The sequence below is a fragment of the Nuphar pumila genome, chromosome 7, assembly GCF_984573655.1.
Source record: "Nuphar pumila chromosome 7, dmNupPumi1.hap1.1, whole genome shotgun sequence".
NCBI classification, from domain to species: domain Eukaryota; kingdom Viridiplantae; phylum Streptophyta; class Magnoliopsida; order Nymphaeales; family Nymphaeaceae; genus Nuphar; species Nuphar pumila.
Genome location: NC_143255.1, coordinates 55,831,619 through 55,847,282, shown reverse-complemented (window position 1 = coordinate 55,847,282; position 15,664 = coordinate 55,831,619). Strand labels below are relative to the sequence as shown.

Here is a 15,664-nt window from a genome sequence, read left to right as displayed (position 1 = left end):
TTTCTCACGAAGCTCCTTTCTCAGTATTTCACTTTCCCTGCTCTTTCGCACGAAAAAGTGGGGCCCACGCCACAACACTGGCTTTATGCGTGTTTGTCTCACATATGATGGGAAAATCAACCCCATTTTAACGTGAAAATGGGTACAAAACAAACAGGAAAAGGGTAGACACATCATGATTTTAAAAGATCTGGATTTTACGGGTTGATGTGTTTACCTCTCTCAAGGGCAGACCGCGAACTTAAAAGATCGCGATTTTAGGGTTTTCTCTCTCTCTCTCTCTCGCGCGCGCTAGGGTTTAAGGAGGCTGGTTCGAACTTAGGAGGCGTCCCTGGTATAACCCTAAAAATCCAACCTTTGTTCTCTCTTAGTGCTTCCCGTTTCGTTTTTCTTTTCCTGATTCGCCTGTTCTTTCGATATCCTGTCCTCAGAAAATTCGGTTTCGAGCTAGAATTTCCGTCCCTTTTGTTGTATGTACCACCACGAACTGTTACAGAGATCGTTATTGATAGTTATTGTGTTGAAGAGAGCGATTTTCTCGTTTTTATGGTGAGTTGTGGATTGATCGATCGATATTGATGCGTTCTTGTTGGGGGCGATTGGCAGGGCTTCTTCGAAATGATTTCGGCGGTGTGTTGGCTGCCGAAAGGTGTCGCTAAGGCGATTGCCGATGCCGCAGAACCACCGTCGAAGGAAGAAATCGAAGAGCTTCTGAGGTCCGGTGGTTTAGCGGCCAGGTAACTCTTTGTTTCGTTATCAGTTCATACTTTGATAGTTTTGTTTCTGATTGATTGGTTTTCATAATGTTGAATATGTTCATATGAAACACAGTGCACAATTTTCTGGCTTTTGGTTTGTCGATGAGTGCTGCATAGTAGTTCACAATTGAATCTGTTTGGGTGTTAAATTAAGTTAAATTTTTTTTTTGCTCAAATAGCACAGGATATAACCCTTTGAAGCTTTGCTCTTTTTTTGCTTGGTAAAGTTTGCAAGATCATGACATTTTTTGATGTCCAAAGTTCCAAACAAGACTCTCTCTCTCTCTCTCTCTCTCTCTCTCTCTATATATATATATATATATATATATATATATATATATATATATATATATATATATATATATATATATATATATATATATATATATATATATATATATATATATATATATATATATATATATATATATATGCTTTTGATGTCCAAAGGCAAACTATTTTGGCTATATTTGGTATAGATTGATTTTGCATTTGGGTGGTTCTTCTCGTTTTCTCTCTGATCTTATGGCATTGCTTTTGATGATATCTAAAATCTTAATGGGGATTTTAATGCAACCACTTATCCCACTTATTTGAGTTCTCTGAATAAAGTGGGTGCATCCAATTCCTGGCATGAAAGTAATTGCTTGTGTGAACTATGGCTTGCTTCGTGGGAACAAATTGTATAGGTAGTTTTTGCAATGCTGCTGAAGTTATGCTAAGAAGTTCTGTTGGCCCTATGAATTGATCCTATAAGTTCTCTCTTACATTTAGTTTCAACTTTTGATCACATATTAGATTTATTTAATTGAACCAGGGATACACTCTCTTATGCCGTCGCTTATTGTCTACATTTAGATTATTACCTTTGATATTCCATCAACCCTTGTGTCACAGTATCTATTATGAGTTTAACCGTAATGGCCTACCTTTCTTTTTCCTCAAAAAATAGCTTACCTTTCTCAAAACTTATGAGCGTGCAAGATGAAATGAATGGGTGATTTTTATTTTTAGTTTATTATTTTCTCAGATATCTAACATTTATGCAATTCTGAGTGTCCGTGCAGTGAGGGAAGTGAGGACGGACAAGATGAAGATATGAATGTTGATGAGACAAAGTGCACTGATGAAGTTTTCCATGCATTAGCTGCAGCTGATGCTGTTGGAAAAAATTATGGCTGCAAAGATTCTAATGGAAGTTTTCACGACATAACTGATGGCCTAAGAGAGCTTGACATGGATCACTATGATGATGAGGATGAAGGTAACTTATGTGATGGCTTCCTCTTTGTTGATGAAATCTTTTTTTCTTAAGTGAACGAAACATGTGTTGTCACAAGTATGTACCTGTTAAAGAATCCATCATTGTTGCATCTTCTTGTAATGGTTTTGTCTGTAAACATTTAATTTGAGGGATTTTCAATGTGTTCCTCAGGCATAGATTTGTTTAGCAGTGGAGTGCTGTCTGGGAATTGCTATTATCCAAGCAATGACATGGATCCCTATCTGCTAGATAAGAATGTAAATATTTCTGTGATGGATTAATTAAGTTGATGCTGCATGTAACCTTATCCTTTAATGCATTAAGGAAAGATTCTTGTTTGATGCTTTAGGATGATGACGAGGAGGAAGAGGACAGGAGAATATTGCCTTCAGATGGTGTTATAGTTTGTGCTGGTAATGAGGATGATATGAATCTTCTTAAGGTGTGTGGCAATGTACCATATTTGTTTGATTTAGCTTTGTTCTTTTACGAGAAATATTCAGCAATTTTGGTGAAAATGCTAGGTCTACATTCATAACTTGCTTCAGGGCAATTTTGGACTTCATTGTTGTTACTTTATTGGTTGTCTATTGGGGAAGGTACACCTTGTTTGAAATTATGTACATGCAGATATATATACTTGAGGAAGATGGGGAAGATGGCAAACCAAATTTGTTTGTGCATCATGAGATATTTCTGCCAGCTTTTCCCCTTTGTACAGCATGGCTTGATTGCAACCTCAAAAAAAGTGGAGACAAAGGTTAGTTGCTGCCCTCCTTTCTGGAGTTGATATTCGTGTGGTCCTAATGGTAGCTTCAATTTGTAAATAAGAAATTGATACACTTCAAGCATCAGTCTCAGCTTTACATAGGTTTCTTTATTTTTTTGTTGTATTGCCTAGCATGAACACTTAATTGGTATTAACAGTCCAGGGGGTCTCACAAGTGCTTAATAAAGAAATGTGTCCCTTTTTGCAATTATGCTGAAGCATGATCTGACATTAAATTCCATTAATTTGGAAGAAAAAACTAGGTCTTCAAGTATTAGCTTGCAGTTTTTCTTGTCAATTTAGATTATCAGGTTTCAACTTTAAACAAGCTGTTTTCTTATGGTTCTTTTCTTCTATTCTAGTTTTTTCTTTGTGTAGTTTTATCAGATCCAAGCAGATTTTTCACTTTTTCTAGCAATCTGTGACAAGAACAATGATTAGATGTTAGTAGTTTGTAATTCGGGTTGAAGTTGTGGCAATGCTGGTGATGGCCTTTGTCAAATTGTAGGTGACCTTGGTTTCAGTGTAGCTTCACTCATTGTTTATGGAATTCACTTATTAACTTCAATTCTTTAGCTGTTTGGGACTTGAACTTCAACAGTTATTGACTACATATGCATCCTACAAATAATTTTGCAGTTAGTTGATTTGTTCTTTTAGCTATTTTTTAAGGTATACAATTCGTGTGCTGAAGGTAAATTTGTTTTATTTGCATGAGATTTAATTAGTAATGATCAAATTTTCTTTTGTTTCTTAGCATTGTATGCTATTTTCACAAAAATGTTATCGGCACTTCCTGCATGTTTGCTATGCCCATCTGATTGATTGTAAAATTATTAGACAAGCTTTGCTGGATGGAGTACCTGGAAGAGAAGCTTGGTGAATCTCATGTTGCTTGATTGTTTATGATTTTCCTGAATGTGCTTTATTTCTGTCTTACCTGTTGCGTTCACATATTATTCTTTTTTATTAATAGTTTTTGGTCCTTCTTGTCAAAGCTGACTGACTATTTCTGTGTTGTTTTTCAACAGGAAATTTTATAGCTATTGGCTCGATGGAACCGGGGATTGAAATTTGGGATCTTGACCTTGTAAGTGGACCAACCTCTTTTTTTAGATGACAGAATCTCTTACCGAATAATATACAGTTTTTTCTTTGTTCCGCTATTTGAATGTTCTCCTATTAATTCAACCAATGCCTATCGGGTGTCTTATTGTATTATCTTCTAGGTTGATGAAGTCCAGCCATTTATGACACTAGGAGGGACATTAAAGCAACCAATTTCTGACAAGTCTAGCAAGGACAAGAAGAAGAAGAAGAAAGAGGTGCAATGAAAGTCTTTTCCATTATATCATTTGTCATAAAAGATTATCTACAACTTGAGCCCACCATTATTGTATGGGATCTTTGAAAAAATTGTTTATTATCTTCTTTGTTCTTGGATATTGGTATTGCTATTCTTTACTTTTCTTGTTTGTTTTTATGATTTTTTGTTCAGCTTTTGTCGTTTACAAAATTCATCTTTCATTACTTGATGACTGTATGTGTTGACTTCTCAATGGTTTAAAGGCTAATCTATATCTTCTTAGATGCTTGAATATGGAGATTCTATTAACAGTCGGTAGCTGCGTGCTGTCTAATTGGTTCAACAATAGGTATCATAGTTTGTCATTGTATGAATAGTTCCACCTTCTTCCTTACATTGTATTTTTTGTTTTCTTACTAAGTTCTTCTCTTTTGGACTTAAAACATGTTTGCATCCTGTATCTTGAGAAACTAGTTATATCGATAGTTTTATCGGGCATTTGCTTTGAGGTCAAAGTCTTGATGTTGCTGATGATCATCTCTTCCAAGCCTCATGAATGTATTGGTTGGTCACTCTTCCTGGAATTAAGGTTTCAGTCTGATTCATGGCCTGCTTCAAACATGCAAAGTTGTATAAAATAGTAGGTTGTGGCATGATATGGAATTAATTTTCAACTTTCATCTCTATCTTCTTTAATGCTTATATGTGGATGCATATGCACTTGCTCGAATGTAGCTATTACTGGTCTCATGTGACCTGGTCCATATGTATTAACTCAACTTCTTGAGAGAGGAGCAGGTTTGGCCTCAATTTTCTTTTATCACTTCCCTGTCATGGGAAACATGTTTTAATTTATTCTCCTTTCAATATGTGTCTTCTGTTTTCTCCTATTGAGAACTCTCAGTGCCTGAAAGCTATGTAGACCTCTGAATTAAGTCTTATTCAAATGGTTAGGTGATCAGATACACTTTCATCAGGATCCATTATACCTTAAGTCTCTAGTGCTCATTTGGTGAGATTTGTACCTGTTGAGTCTAGTTTTTGCATCTTGTTCTTTCAATTTCTCTTGTTGGATGTTTGTAGGCAATTACTTTCAAAGAAGATAGTCATACAGATTCAGTCTTGGATTTGGCATGGAACAAAGAATTCAGGTGGTTTTTTTATTGTTTTCTGATACCAAGATAAGTTGTTTTTCAAATTCCATAACAATTAGTTAAGTGTTGAAGTTTCTTTCGTTTACCAGGAACCTCCTAGCCAGTGCGAGTGCTGATAAGTCAGTCAAGATTTGGGACATGGTCTCTGGAAATTGTGGACACACGTTACAACATCATTCAGATAAGGCAGACATTAGCATCTCAGTCCACATCCATTATAGATACCATTACATAATCTTTTGGAACTATCAATTCCATATTGTTAGCTCTTTTTCTTTTTCTATAATTACTTCTATGTTACACAATACAGCACAGTTACCCACTGTCACCAACACACTTAATGGACAGGAGACAAGCATGTGTAGCACATGATTGACACAGTCATGTCTTTTATGTTTTTGAGTCTTGATTTTGTTGTTAGTTACTGTTTTCCTTTTTATAGTTTGTCATCAATTTTTCATATTTCCTAATGATCTTGAATCGTCATTATCACACTAGGAGTTTGGAATTTTAAAATTTAATAATATTATTTTGTTATGTGTGCTTAATAATTTAAAATAATTAATATGCAAACACATCCATGTTTCTTACTTAAAATTGGTTGCCTATATCCAATATTCATGATATATCTGTTCCTCTGTCACGTAACAGTATACTTTCTACATGTAGTTGATTGCTAATTGTTTGTTTTCACAAACATGCATGCATGTATGCAAGCAAACACTATGTCTGCAACTACAAGCAGTCCAGATGATGACTTCTCCGTATCTATTTTTTCTTTTTAAGATACACAAAAGCATCAGCATGATAGAGAGAACTAGGTATTTATTTCAAGTTTGCAACTTTTGACTGTGACAGATCATGAAATGGATGTCTTGTACTTATTGTCAGCCTTAAGAAAGAATCATGAATGTACTAATTCTATTATCTGTATACATAAACTTATAGGTGCAAGCTGTTGCATGGAATTGGCATCAATCAACTGTTCTTCTAAGTGGTTCTTTTGATCGCACGGTGGTCATGGTAAGGCAGTTGTGTACATTAAAGGCGCTAGTCCTGTTGTATGCTCAATAAATTTCTAATAATGTTTTTTACTTGTTGACATGCTCTTGCTGGTATTTATAAACTGCTTTTGTATTGAGTAACATTATCTAGAGTCGTGGGCTGGTTCAAATTTATTATGCTTGCTGGTCACACCATGGACAGAGGTTAGCAAGATTCTTCTAAAGGAGGGTTATTTGAGGGTTCTCGAGGCTCCTTTTATTTCACCTTGGAGTGGCCATGAAACAAGAGACAAGTGGTCTTTTGTGCCTGATTATGCTCTTAGGCGCCTTAGTTGGCCATGCTGTGGATGGAAAAGCATGCCATTGCACAGATGGGTGATGTATGTGTAATTTGGTGATGTCCAGCTTGATCTAAATATCAAGTGACCAATTGGTTGCTGTCAAATGTGCATGGTCTGGTGACGTTTTTGGGAATTATCAAAGAACAAAAGGAGACACATGAGAAATTCCTCGTTCATCTTATATGTTGATGTTGGAGCATTCTTGGTGGTGTTGTAAAAATGTATGGTGTAGTTACATATACCAAATCAATGCTACACATGCTCTCATGTATGACTTATGTGTGAATGGAACAAATTACTATTATTATGCACTAGCCCATGCTATATTCTTGTTACACAGAGACTTGCTAGATCATCTGAGATCAGATAAAAGTTAGCACTGACAGTCTTTTGCAACTGTAAAGTGATCACTTAATCACATTTCAGGTTCTGTTCAATTTTTTTTCTAAAAGATTGGAGCATCAGAAACAAAATTTTAAGTATCTGCCATAGAATTAAATATAATTGATGAATCTATTTTACTTTTGCTTTTTAGTTTCTTTCCAGTTACATTATGTTATTACATTATATGCAGATGGACATGAGGGCCCCTTCACATGCTGGTGTCCGGTGGTCAGTGCCAACTGATGTTGAAAGCGTTGCATGGGATCCTCACACAGCTCACTCGTTTGTGGTAGAACTTTGACCCATTAACACCATGTTACTTATGCAAAAAGGCAAGGGATAGCCAATGTTCTTCTATCATGATTTTTACATGCACCAATCTTTTTTTGAATCCTATGTTGTCACCGGAGAACTGCACAATAATAGCAGGGTTTTATTCATATGGCCATGTCCATATGACATAAATTGATAATATTTTGGTTTAGTTTTTCTATTTAAGTTAAAAATGAAGCAGAAAATCTTCTGTATTTTGTAATGGTATTATATTATGAATTCTGAGTTCAGGTTAGTATAGAAGATGGTACCGTTCAATGTTTCGACATTCGAGCTGCTGCAGCTAATTCAGATTCTGGTCTCAAACCAATTTTCACCCTGCACGCACATGATAAAGCTGTCTGTGCAGTGTCTTACAATCCATCTGTAGCTAATGTATGTTATCCACTATGCTAATTGTATCTCTCTGAAGCCTTAACAGAAATATCTGATGTTGCTGACTTTGTTGCAGCTACTGGCAACAGGATCAACAGATAAGATGGTACATCTATTTCCATATATTTTCATTCCTGCATTTTGCTGAAATTTAGGAGATAAAGCATGGATTCTCCATTTAGTAATAATTCTATGTTCATGTAATTAGGTGAAACTCTGGAATATAGCAAACAACCAACCGGCATGTGTTGGATCCTGGAAATCAGAAGTTGTAAGTGGCAAATTCCGGTCATGATCTGCAATCATGAAATACAATTGTTTCTTGCAAACTTAATCCAGTACATCCCCTGCTCCTAACATGAAATGCTAAGGCATCATTTGCCTCCTGAACATCGATCAATTCAAAAGGCAAAGGGATTTCTATGCCCTGTATTAAATTTAAGACAAATATAAAATGTTATGTGTTGGGAAATATTTGAGAACCTTTTGCTTGGGAGATTATTTTGGCCACATTTTCTATATTTCTGTGCAGTTGCCCTCATTTACATTCATTCTTTGTCTGAATTGTCAGTTGTTATCATGATGCCTTGCTTTATATTTCTCATTTTTTCTATCTGGTGATTCAATATGGTACTTGATTTTTAATATATTGTGATGTGGTGATATCTGGGTTGGCTATCAACTTTCTGGTCTTGAAACTTTCAGGGAGCTGTTTTCTCTGTTGCATTCTCAGAAGATAGCCCTTCTTTGCTGGCTATAGGAGGTTCCAAGGGGAAACTCAAGGTGAGCAGGAATTCTATTATTGGCAAAGACAAGATAATCAATGAATCTCAGCTCCACTGAGTGTGAGCTAGAGACGTTCTAAAAGCTGGCGCTTGAATCTGGAAAGCACCTACTCATCAAGGAGGCAAGAGCAGGTCATATTGTAAAAACCCAATTCATCGGTTATATTCAATCCCCACCACATCTCTCAGTTGATGAAGATGTGTGTAGTCCCCATTCTTACAGTTGCCAAGTGAGATGTGCCTTGGGGATTGAATGACTTTATCTACCGTCCTCATCAAGTGGCTGCTGAGCTGCATATATCTTTCGTTACTTGAAATTTATTATGTTCTTTTCAAGCTGTTATGTCACATATCACTTTGTGTCTACAGGTGTGGGATACATCTTCAAATACCAGTATTAGCAAGGCAAAGTGATGCAGAGCATCCAAGAAGCAGATTTGGATCTCAATCCAAATATCCAGACCCGTTCCAGACATCGCTACTCAAGGCGATCTACACGCTTGCAAGACATCCATGGTCCTAGTGGATCTCCCAGTTAGTCGATGCTCATCGTGCTCCTTTTATTGTTTTGATTCCATTGTGGAATCATATTTTTGGATATTGTTTCAACAATAGTTATTTCATGTAATCTTTTTTATTTATTTATTTTAAGAGCCGGATTCTACGGATCCAGATAGTTTTGGTACCCTGTAGGATCTTTTTGTGGTACTAGAGGGTGTATGAGGTCCAAGAGTAGTTTTTTATTTTTTTTTGCAACTTCGCTTCTTTTTTGTGTTGGTGTATGATCCCAGTTCGTAGCCTATTTGGATCTGGATGATGATTCGTCTTCATGAGAGGGGGTTTTAGGTAGCGCCACCTTGGTGTGGTTCATCTTGGACCTCATTCAAATTTTGTTGACCGTAGGGGGTCAAAAGTGGGTTGTAAGAGGTTTAATAGCTCTTGGCAAAAACGAGGCCTTGCACGCTTGTTTTTTGTGCAAGGCTTGGGAAGGCCCATGGTCTCTTTAATGTGGCCCTTCTCAAGCACAAAGGTTTTTAATTAGGGGAGGTTGACCATGGCAAGGGAGGCTTCTTCTTCATTTGAAAAATCGTGAGCTTTGGTGCGACTGAAATTTTTCTTGAGTGTGGATATTTTGGTGGAAGGTTGCTTGGAGAAGAAGGTGAAACCGTATATCACCTTGTGAGGGTGGATGTGATAGCTTGTTCGTGGTGGTTGAAATCCATTCCTACGGTTCGAGGTTTATTTGTGGCATCAGTTGCTTCCCAACGGCGGCCATTATTATCTTCAATCCGGATATTATCCTTGGTTTCTTCGTTCTAATCTTTTGCTATTCTTATTCGCATTCGTTTTGCGATTGTTCTAGATTTACCATTGTTAAAATGTATTGAACCATTAGAGAGTTGCGAATACATGCTTAGAAGAGTTTTATGTTAAGAGTTGTCTCATTTGATCTTAATTTATTTCGGGTTATTGCTGTGTGTGAATGAACTTGGATCCCTTTCAAAAGATCAAAGCGTCGTTACGAGTTAACAAAGACGTCTTTGATAAAATAGCTGTGTCAGGCTCATTTCTGAACGGATTTTTGCGTTCTTTAGCTTTCTGGAAAGTTAAGACAATTTGCTAGAACTTTGTAGTTGAACGTTTTTCGAGATTCATTCATTTAAGTCTCTTAAATTTGCTGTCAAGACGTCGGACTAACAGAAGGCCACTGCCTTTTTTCTGCTATAGAATTTTTGAAATAGTGCTCAGTATTTTGCCATTATCTGAAGATTCTCTGCATGAAATTTAGATTTTTTTTTATTCTGTGAAAAGCTAAGATCTAAATCTACATCTTTCATGTTTGGAGATTTCATTGAATTGTTGTCTTTATGCTCTGAAATTATCAATTTCTGCTACTGTTATTTCGCTTGGAGATTTTTGTTTCATGCTTATTAGATATTATCATTTTATAACATCAAAAATTCATGGCGGATTGTAGGAATTTCAGAAAATTCTGATCTTTAGAGTTTTGAAAAGGTCTGGATCTGACCTTTGTTTCGTCAGTTGTGAGTTTTCACAAACTTCAACGTTTGTTGATCCAAAAATCCCATCGAACAGACTGTTCGTCGAATTCGCCAATTTGTGTTGGACTTGATTAGTAGTCCTGGTTCCGAGTCTGTGGAACAAACACTCTTGCTCTGAATCTGGTGTTTTCAGATTCGTTGGAAAGCTGTGTGAGTCGCACATAACTTTTATTTGGATCATTTCTGTCGAAATCTAGTGCTCGGGTCCCAAAAACCCGTTTCTCAGAGTTTTGTCCAGATTCTCTATCGTTTAAACTTTCGCGTGCGTTTGGATCCTGGATCATGGATTGGTGTGTATCGAGTCCACACCATATCATTGCATCAATTTGGTATCAGAGCGATGGTTGTTGAATTTTTCAATCTGACACGATTCTCGGTGTTGTGGGGAGTCTAATTTTTTTTGTACCATTTACCATGGTGGGTCAAATGGGCGATCGGGGTTAAAATAATTTTAATAGAGGAAACGATGATCGTGACCATCGATATGAGGTGCGAGATCTGCAAAGATAACTCACTGGGGCTAATCGCCGAGTTGAGGATTTAACTCGTCAAATGACCGTAAATATTAGATTTAACGATCGGCGTGATGAGCGGAGTTTGCACAGTTCTCGAGGAACTCGTGAAACTCATTCGTATGATTTTGATGAAGACTTCGAGTCACATTGATGAAGTCCAGAGATAAGAGATAACCTACAACCTAGGAGATCCCATTGAGATTCAGGCTTACGTTTTGATATCCTAGAATTCAAGGGAACTGAAACTCTCGAAGAATTCCTAGACTGGATTAGCGAAGTTCGCGAAATCCTTGAGTTTAAGAAGGTGCTCGAAGTTCGGCGTGTGGGGTTGATATCCCTCAAATTAAAGGGTCGAGCTGTAGCTTGGTGGCGCTAGCTCAAGCAGACACGCAAGCATCAGGGTCGAGCCCCGATTGAGCGTTGGGGGCACATGGAGCAGAAACTTCGTGCTTAGTTCTTACCGTTAAACTATCATCACGAGCTATATCAGAAATATCAAAGTCTGAAACAAGGAACCAAATCAGTGGATCAATACACCGAAGAATTTCATGATCTTGTTGCACGAAACGACATCCATGAAAGTGAAGAACAGTTAGTATCGAAATATATTGGAGGTTTGAACTTTCAATTACAAGATATGCTAAATTTCGTGGAGTACTGGACTGTGTCTCAGGCACACCAAAAAGCACGTCAATATGAGAGGTCCATCAAGAGAAAGACCTAGTCCCGTGACTAGACCAATAGCGCGGGCCCCTACGGTCCTCAATGCAAAAGTTGCCCCACCCTACCGTCACCCAGATGCGTCAAGACCATCTAGGGTTGCGAGCCAGAATGGTCCGATAGGAAACCAAACTAGAACCGCTAGTTCAAGCACACCCATCAAATGTTATACTTATGGGAAACATGGCCATACGTCCACTGAGTGTTGTGGCAAGGCCTTATTCGTTGAAGGAGTTCATGAGGAAGAAGATGTCCAATGCAATCCCGAGTTTGACCATTTATGACCTGGAGATTGAATCCTTTGAAGAAGAACCCGAAGAAGAGTTTGTGGAAGAGGATGTGTTGATGCCTGATCGAGGTGAACACTCATCACGAGACGAGTTTGTTTAGCCCCGAGGCAAGAAACAAATGATCATTGATTAAGAACTCACATATTTGAGTTTGCTTGCACCATTAATGGGAAAGTGTGTCAGTTCATCATAGACTCAGGTTGTTGTGAGAACATCATTTCTGTAGAAGCCATGATTAAGCTAGGTTTGAGTTGTAAGACTCATCTCCGTCTGTATTAGATGTCTTGGCTCCAAAAGAGCGTTGATGTTCGTCTCGACCAGCAATGCTTGGTCAAATTCTCAATTGAAAACATTTATTTCGATCAAGTATGGTATGATGTGCTCCCCATGGATGCTAGTCATATCATACTCGAAAGACCATGGCAGTATGTTCGTTCTGTTATTCATAATGGTCGATCTAATTCATACTCGTTCACCTTCGAAGGGCGGGAGATTCATTTAAAGCCATCCAAGGATCTACCACCTTTGTCTTCATCTTCATCATCTGCTTTATCTTCTTGTACTCCAGGTTTCACCCAAATTTCCCACCCCCCTTCATCCAAACATGCTCCTCCGAAAGTTAAGCTTTCAGGTGCATTTATTGCTAGACATGAGCTCCAAGAGGCTCTAAGTCAATCTAGCATATGCTACTTGTTCTCTGTTGATTCTGATTCATCGCATGGTGAGTCAAAGTCTGACACCATGGATCCTAGAATTACACCCCTGTTAGAGGAATTTCGCGAAGTCTTTTTCGATGAATTACCGGATGGATTACCCCCTCTGCAGAAAGTTCAACATCATATCGATTTACATCAAGGTGTGGTATTGTTACATGCCTTACATTATCGCATGAGTCCTACGGAGTATGAAGAACTTCGTAGACAAGTTGAAGAATTGTTGACTAAGGGTCACATTCGTGAAAGCCTTAGTCCATGTGTGGTTCCTGTTCTTCTTGTACCCAAGAAGAATGGAACGTGGCGAATGTGCATTGATAGCCAAGCTATTAATAAGATAACCATCAAGTATAGGTTTCCCATTTCGAGATTGGATGATCTGTTGAACCAACTGACTGGTTCAAAGTTGTTTTCCAAGTTAGATCTGCGAAGTGGATATCACCAAATACGAGTTAGGCCTGGCGATGAATGAAAAACTGCTTTCAAGACTCGTGATGGTCGTTATGAATGGCTCGTAATGTCATTTGGTCTATCCAATGCTCCATCTACCTTCATGAGAATCATGAATCAAATTTTTTGACCTTATATCGACAAATTCTTGGTCGTTTACTTTGATGACATTCTCATATATAGTTGAACCAAACCTGAACATCTAGAACACTTACGTTTAATGTTCGACATCCTAAAAAAGGAATAGTTTTATGCATCTATGGATAAATGTGTCTTCTGGGCCACTGAAGTTTGGTTCCTTCATTACGTGGTCTCGACGACAGGTATATCTGTTGACCCTTCAAAAGTCGAGTCAATTCGATATTGTCCTGTGCCAAACTCCATTACTGTCGTGCGTAGCTTTCATGGGTTAGCTTCCTTCTATAGGAGGTTCATTCTACATTTTAGCAGTATGGCTGCTCCGCTGACCGATTGTATAAAAGGCAAGACCTTTCAGTGGAATCCAGAGGCTCCATGATCATTTGAGCGTTTGAAATCCTATCTCTGTTCGACGTCAGTGTTAGTTTTGCCTAATTTTGATCTTGCTTTCGAGTTGTCATGTGACGCATCTGGTATAGGTATAGGTGTTGTGTTGAGTTAGGAAGGTAAGCCTATTGCTTACTTTAGTGAAAAGTTGAATGAAGCCAAATTGAAGTATAATACCTATGATAAAGAGTTTTATGCTATCATTAGAGCATTAATGCACTAGAGGCATTATTTGATACATCATGAATTTATTCTTCATACTGACCACGAGGCTTTCAAATATATCAATGGTCAGCGTAAGTTGAATGCCCGTAGAGCCAAATGGGTCGAATATCTGCAAGAATTTACATTCGTTCTGAAGTATAAGGCAGAAAAGGATAATGTTGTCACTGATGCCTTAAGTAGAAAAATCATTCTCCTGTCTACCATGAAATCATCCGTTTGGGGTTTTGAGGAATTCACATCATTATATGAGTCAGATAGTTATTTCTCGAAAATTATTAATGAAGTGACAAGTCATCCTCATGACAATTTCTCCCTGGTTGATGGATTTTTATTTAAAGGCAATTTACTTTGTATCCTAGACTGTTCTTTGATGCAACAATTGATTTCTGAGATACATAATGAGGAACATTTTGGTCGGGACAAGACAATGCATTTAGTGTCTTCAACATATTTCTGGCCTCACATGTGAAGGGAAGTGAATAAATTCATGGAAAAATGTCATACATGTCACATCACAAAAGGAAATATCATAAATGTTGTGTTATATTTGTCGTTGCCTATTCCTGAGAAGCCTTGGCAAGATATAACCATGGATTTTGTTTTAGGATTACCTAAGGCCTCTCATGGTCTAGATTTTGTCTTTGTGGTCGTTAATCGATACACAAAAATAACTCGATTCATCCCGTGTAGAAAAACAATGGATGCATCTCATATTGCAGTTTTTTTTTTCAAGAAAATTTACAAATTGCATGACATTCAGAAAACTATCACTTCAGATAGAGATGTTAAATTTGTAGGTCATTTTTGGCGTCAATTATGAAAAAAGTTAGGAACCAATTTACAATTTATCATTGTGAATCATCCTCAGACCGACGGTCAAACTTAATTTGTTAATCGGCCTTTAGGAAATTTATTGCGAGCTTTAATTAATGATAAACTAATGTCATGGACTCAAATAATTACACAAGCTGAATTTGCTTTTAATAAGTCTGTGAATCGTTCTACTGGATTTAGCCCTTTTACTGTTTTGTATGGTTTTAATCCTTGTTCTCTTGTTGACTTAGCTCATATTTTTGTTGTTGGTCTTGCTTTAAATTCTGTTCAAGATCGTGTTTCTTTATTGCAAGATATTCATGAACATGTACATTTGAATCTTCAAGACAACATCAGTAAGTATAAAGCAAACTATGATAAAAAGCATCGACAGGTATTGTTTGAACTTGGAGATCTAGTATGGGTTACTCTTACTAAAGAATGTTTACATCCTGAGTTGCATGGTAAGTTGGCGCATAAGCACATTGGTCTTTGCACAGTTACTAACATTATTAATTCAAATCCTTACAGGGTTCAGTTTTCACCTTAATTCAAAACTTCAAATGTATTCAACGTCAAACACTTGGTGCCGTACCGTGGTGATGCTGAAGGTGAGGAGTCGACTTCGAGGACGAAGCCTTTTTAACCTGGGGGGATGATGCAGAGCATCTAGAGACAGAAGCGGGTTTGGATCTCAATCCAAATATCCAGACCCATTTCAGACATCGCTATGGTCCTAGTGGATCTCCCAGTTAGTCGATGCTCGTCGTGCTCCTTTTATTGTTTTGATTCCATTGTGGAATCATATTTTTTGATATTGTTTCAACAATAGTTATTTCATGTAATCTTATTTATTTATTTTTTTTAGGAGCTAGAT

At 37.4% G+C, this 15,664-nt stretch overlaps 1 protein-coding gene across 4 annotated transcripts; it reads left to right on the top strand.

The window, feature by feature from the left end:
* The first annotated feature begins 252 nt into the window (after window positions 1-252).
* LOC149832296 (uncharacterized) lies at window positions 253-9,229 on the top strand. Of its 4 annotated transcripts, none has more exons than XM_090014428.1 (17): window positions 253-334; window positions 607-737; window positions 1,826-2,022; window positions 2,194-2,279; window positions 2,372-2,464; window positions 2,653-2,782; window positions 3,823-3,881; window positions 4,021-4,116; window positions 5,181-5,248; window positions 5,341-5,512; window positions 6,200-6,274; window positions 7,171-7,269; window positions 7,545-7,688; window positions 7,765-7,794; window positions 7,897-7,959; window positions 8,394-8,471; window positions 8,843-9,229. In XM_090014428.1, the coding sequence occupies exons 2-17, from the start codon at window positions 619-621 to the stop codon at window positions 8,885-8,887; spliced, it is 1,554 nt and encodes a 517-aa protein (XP_089870554.1). In that variant the 5' UTR covers window positions 253-334; window positions 607-618; the 3' UTR covers window positions 8,888-9,229. The 4 variants fall into 4 exon arrangements, with proteins under 4 accessions (XP_089870554.1, XP_089870556.1, XP_089870553.1 ...); XM_090014427.1 differs by having other exon boundaries at window positions 275-334; window positions 432-737; XM_090014429.1 differs by having other exon boundaries at window positions 278-334; window positions 432-737; window positions 5,341-5,437.
* Window positions 9,230-15,664: the final 6,435 nt, after the last annotated feature.

Coding starts and splice junctions, on each gene's coding strand:
- LOC149832296 (XM_090014428.1), top strand. CDS start 619: ATGATTTCGGCGGTGTGTTGGCTGCCGAAAGGTGTCGCTAAGGCGATT. Junction 738..1,825: donor TCCGGTGGTTTAGCGGCCAG/GTAACTCTTTGT, acceptor GTGTCCGTGCAG/TGAGGGAAGTGAGGACGGAC. Junction 5,513..6,199: donor GGAACTATCAATTCCATATT/GTTAGCTCTTTT, acceptor ATAAACTTATAG/GTGCAAGCTGTTGCATGGAA.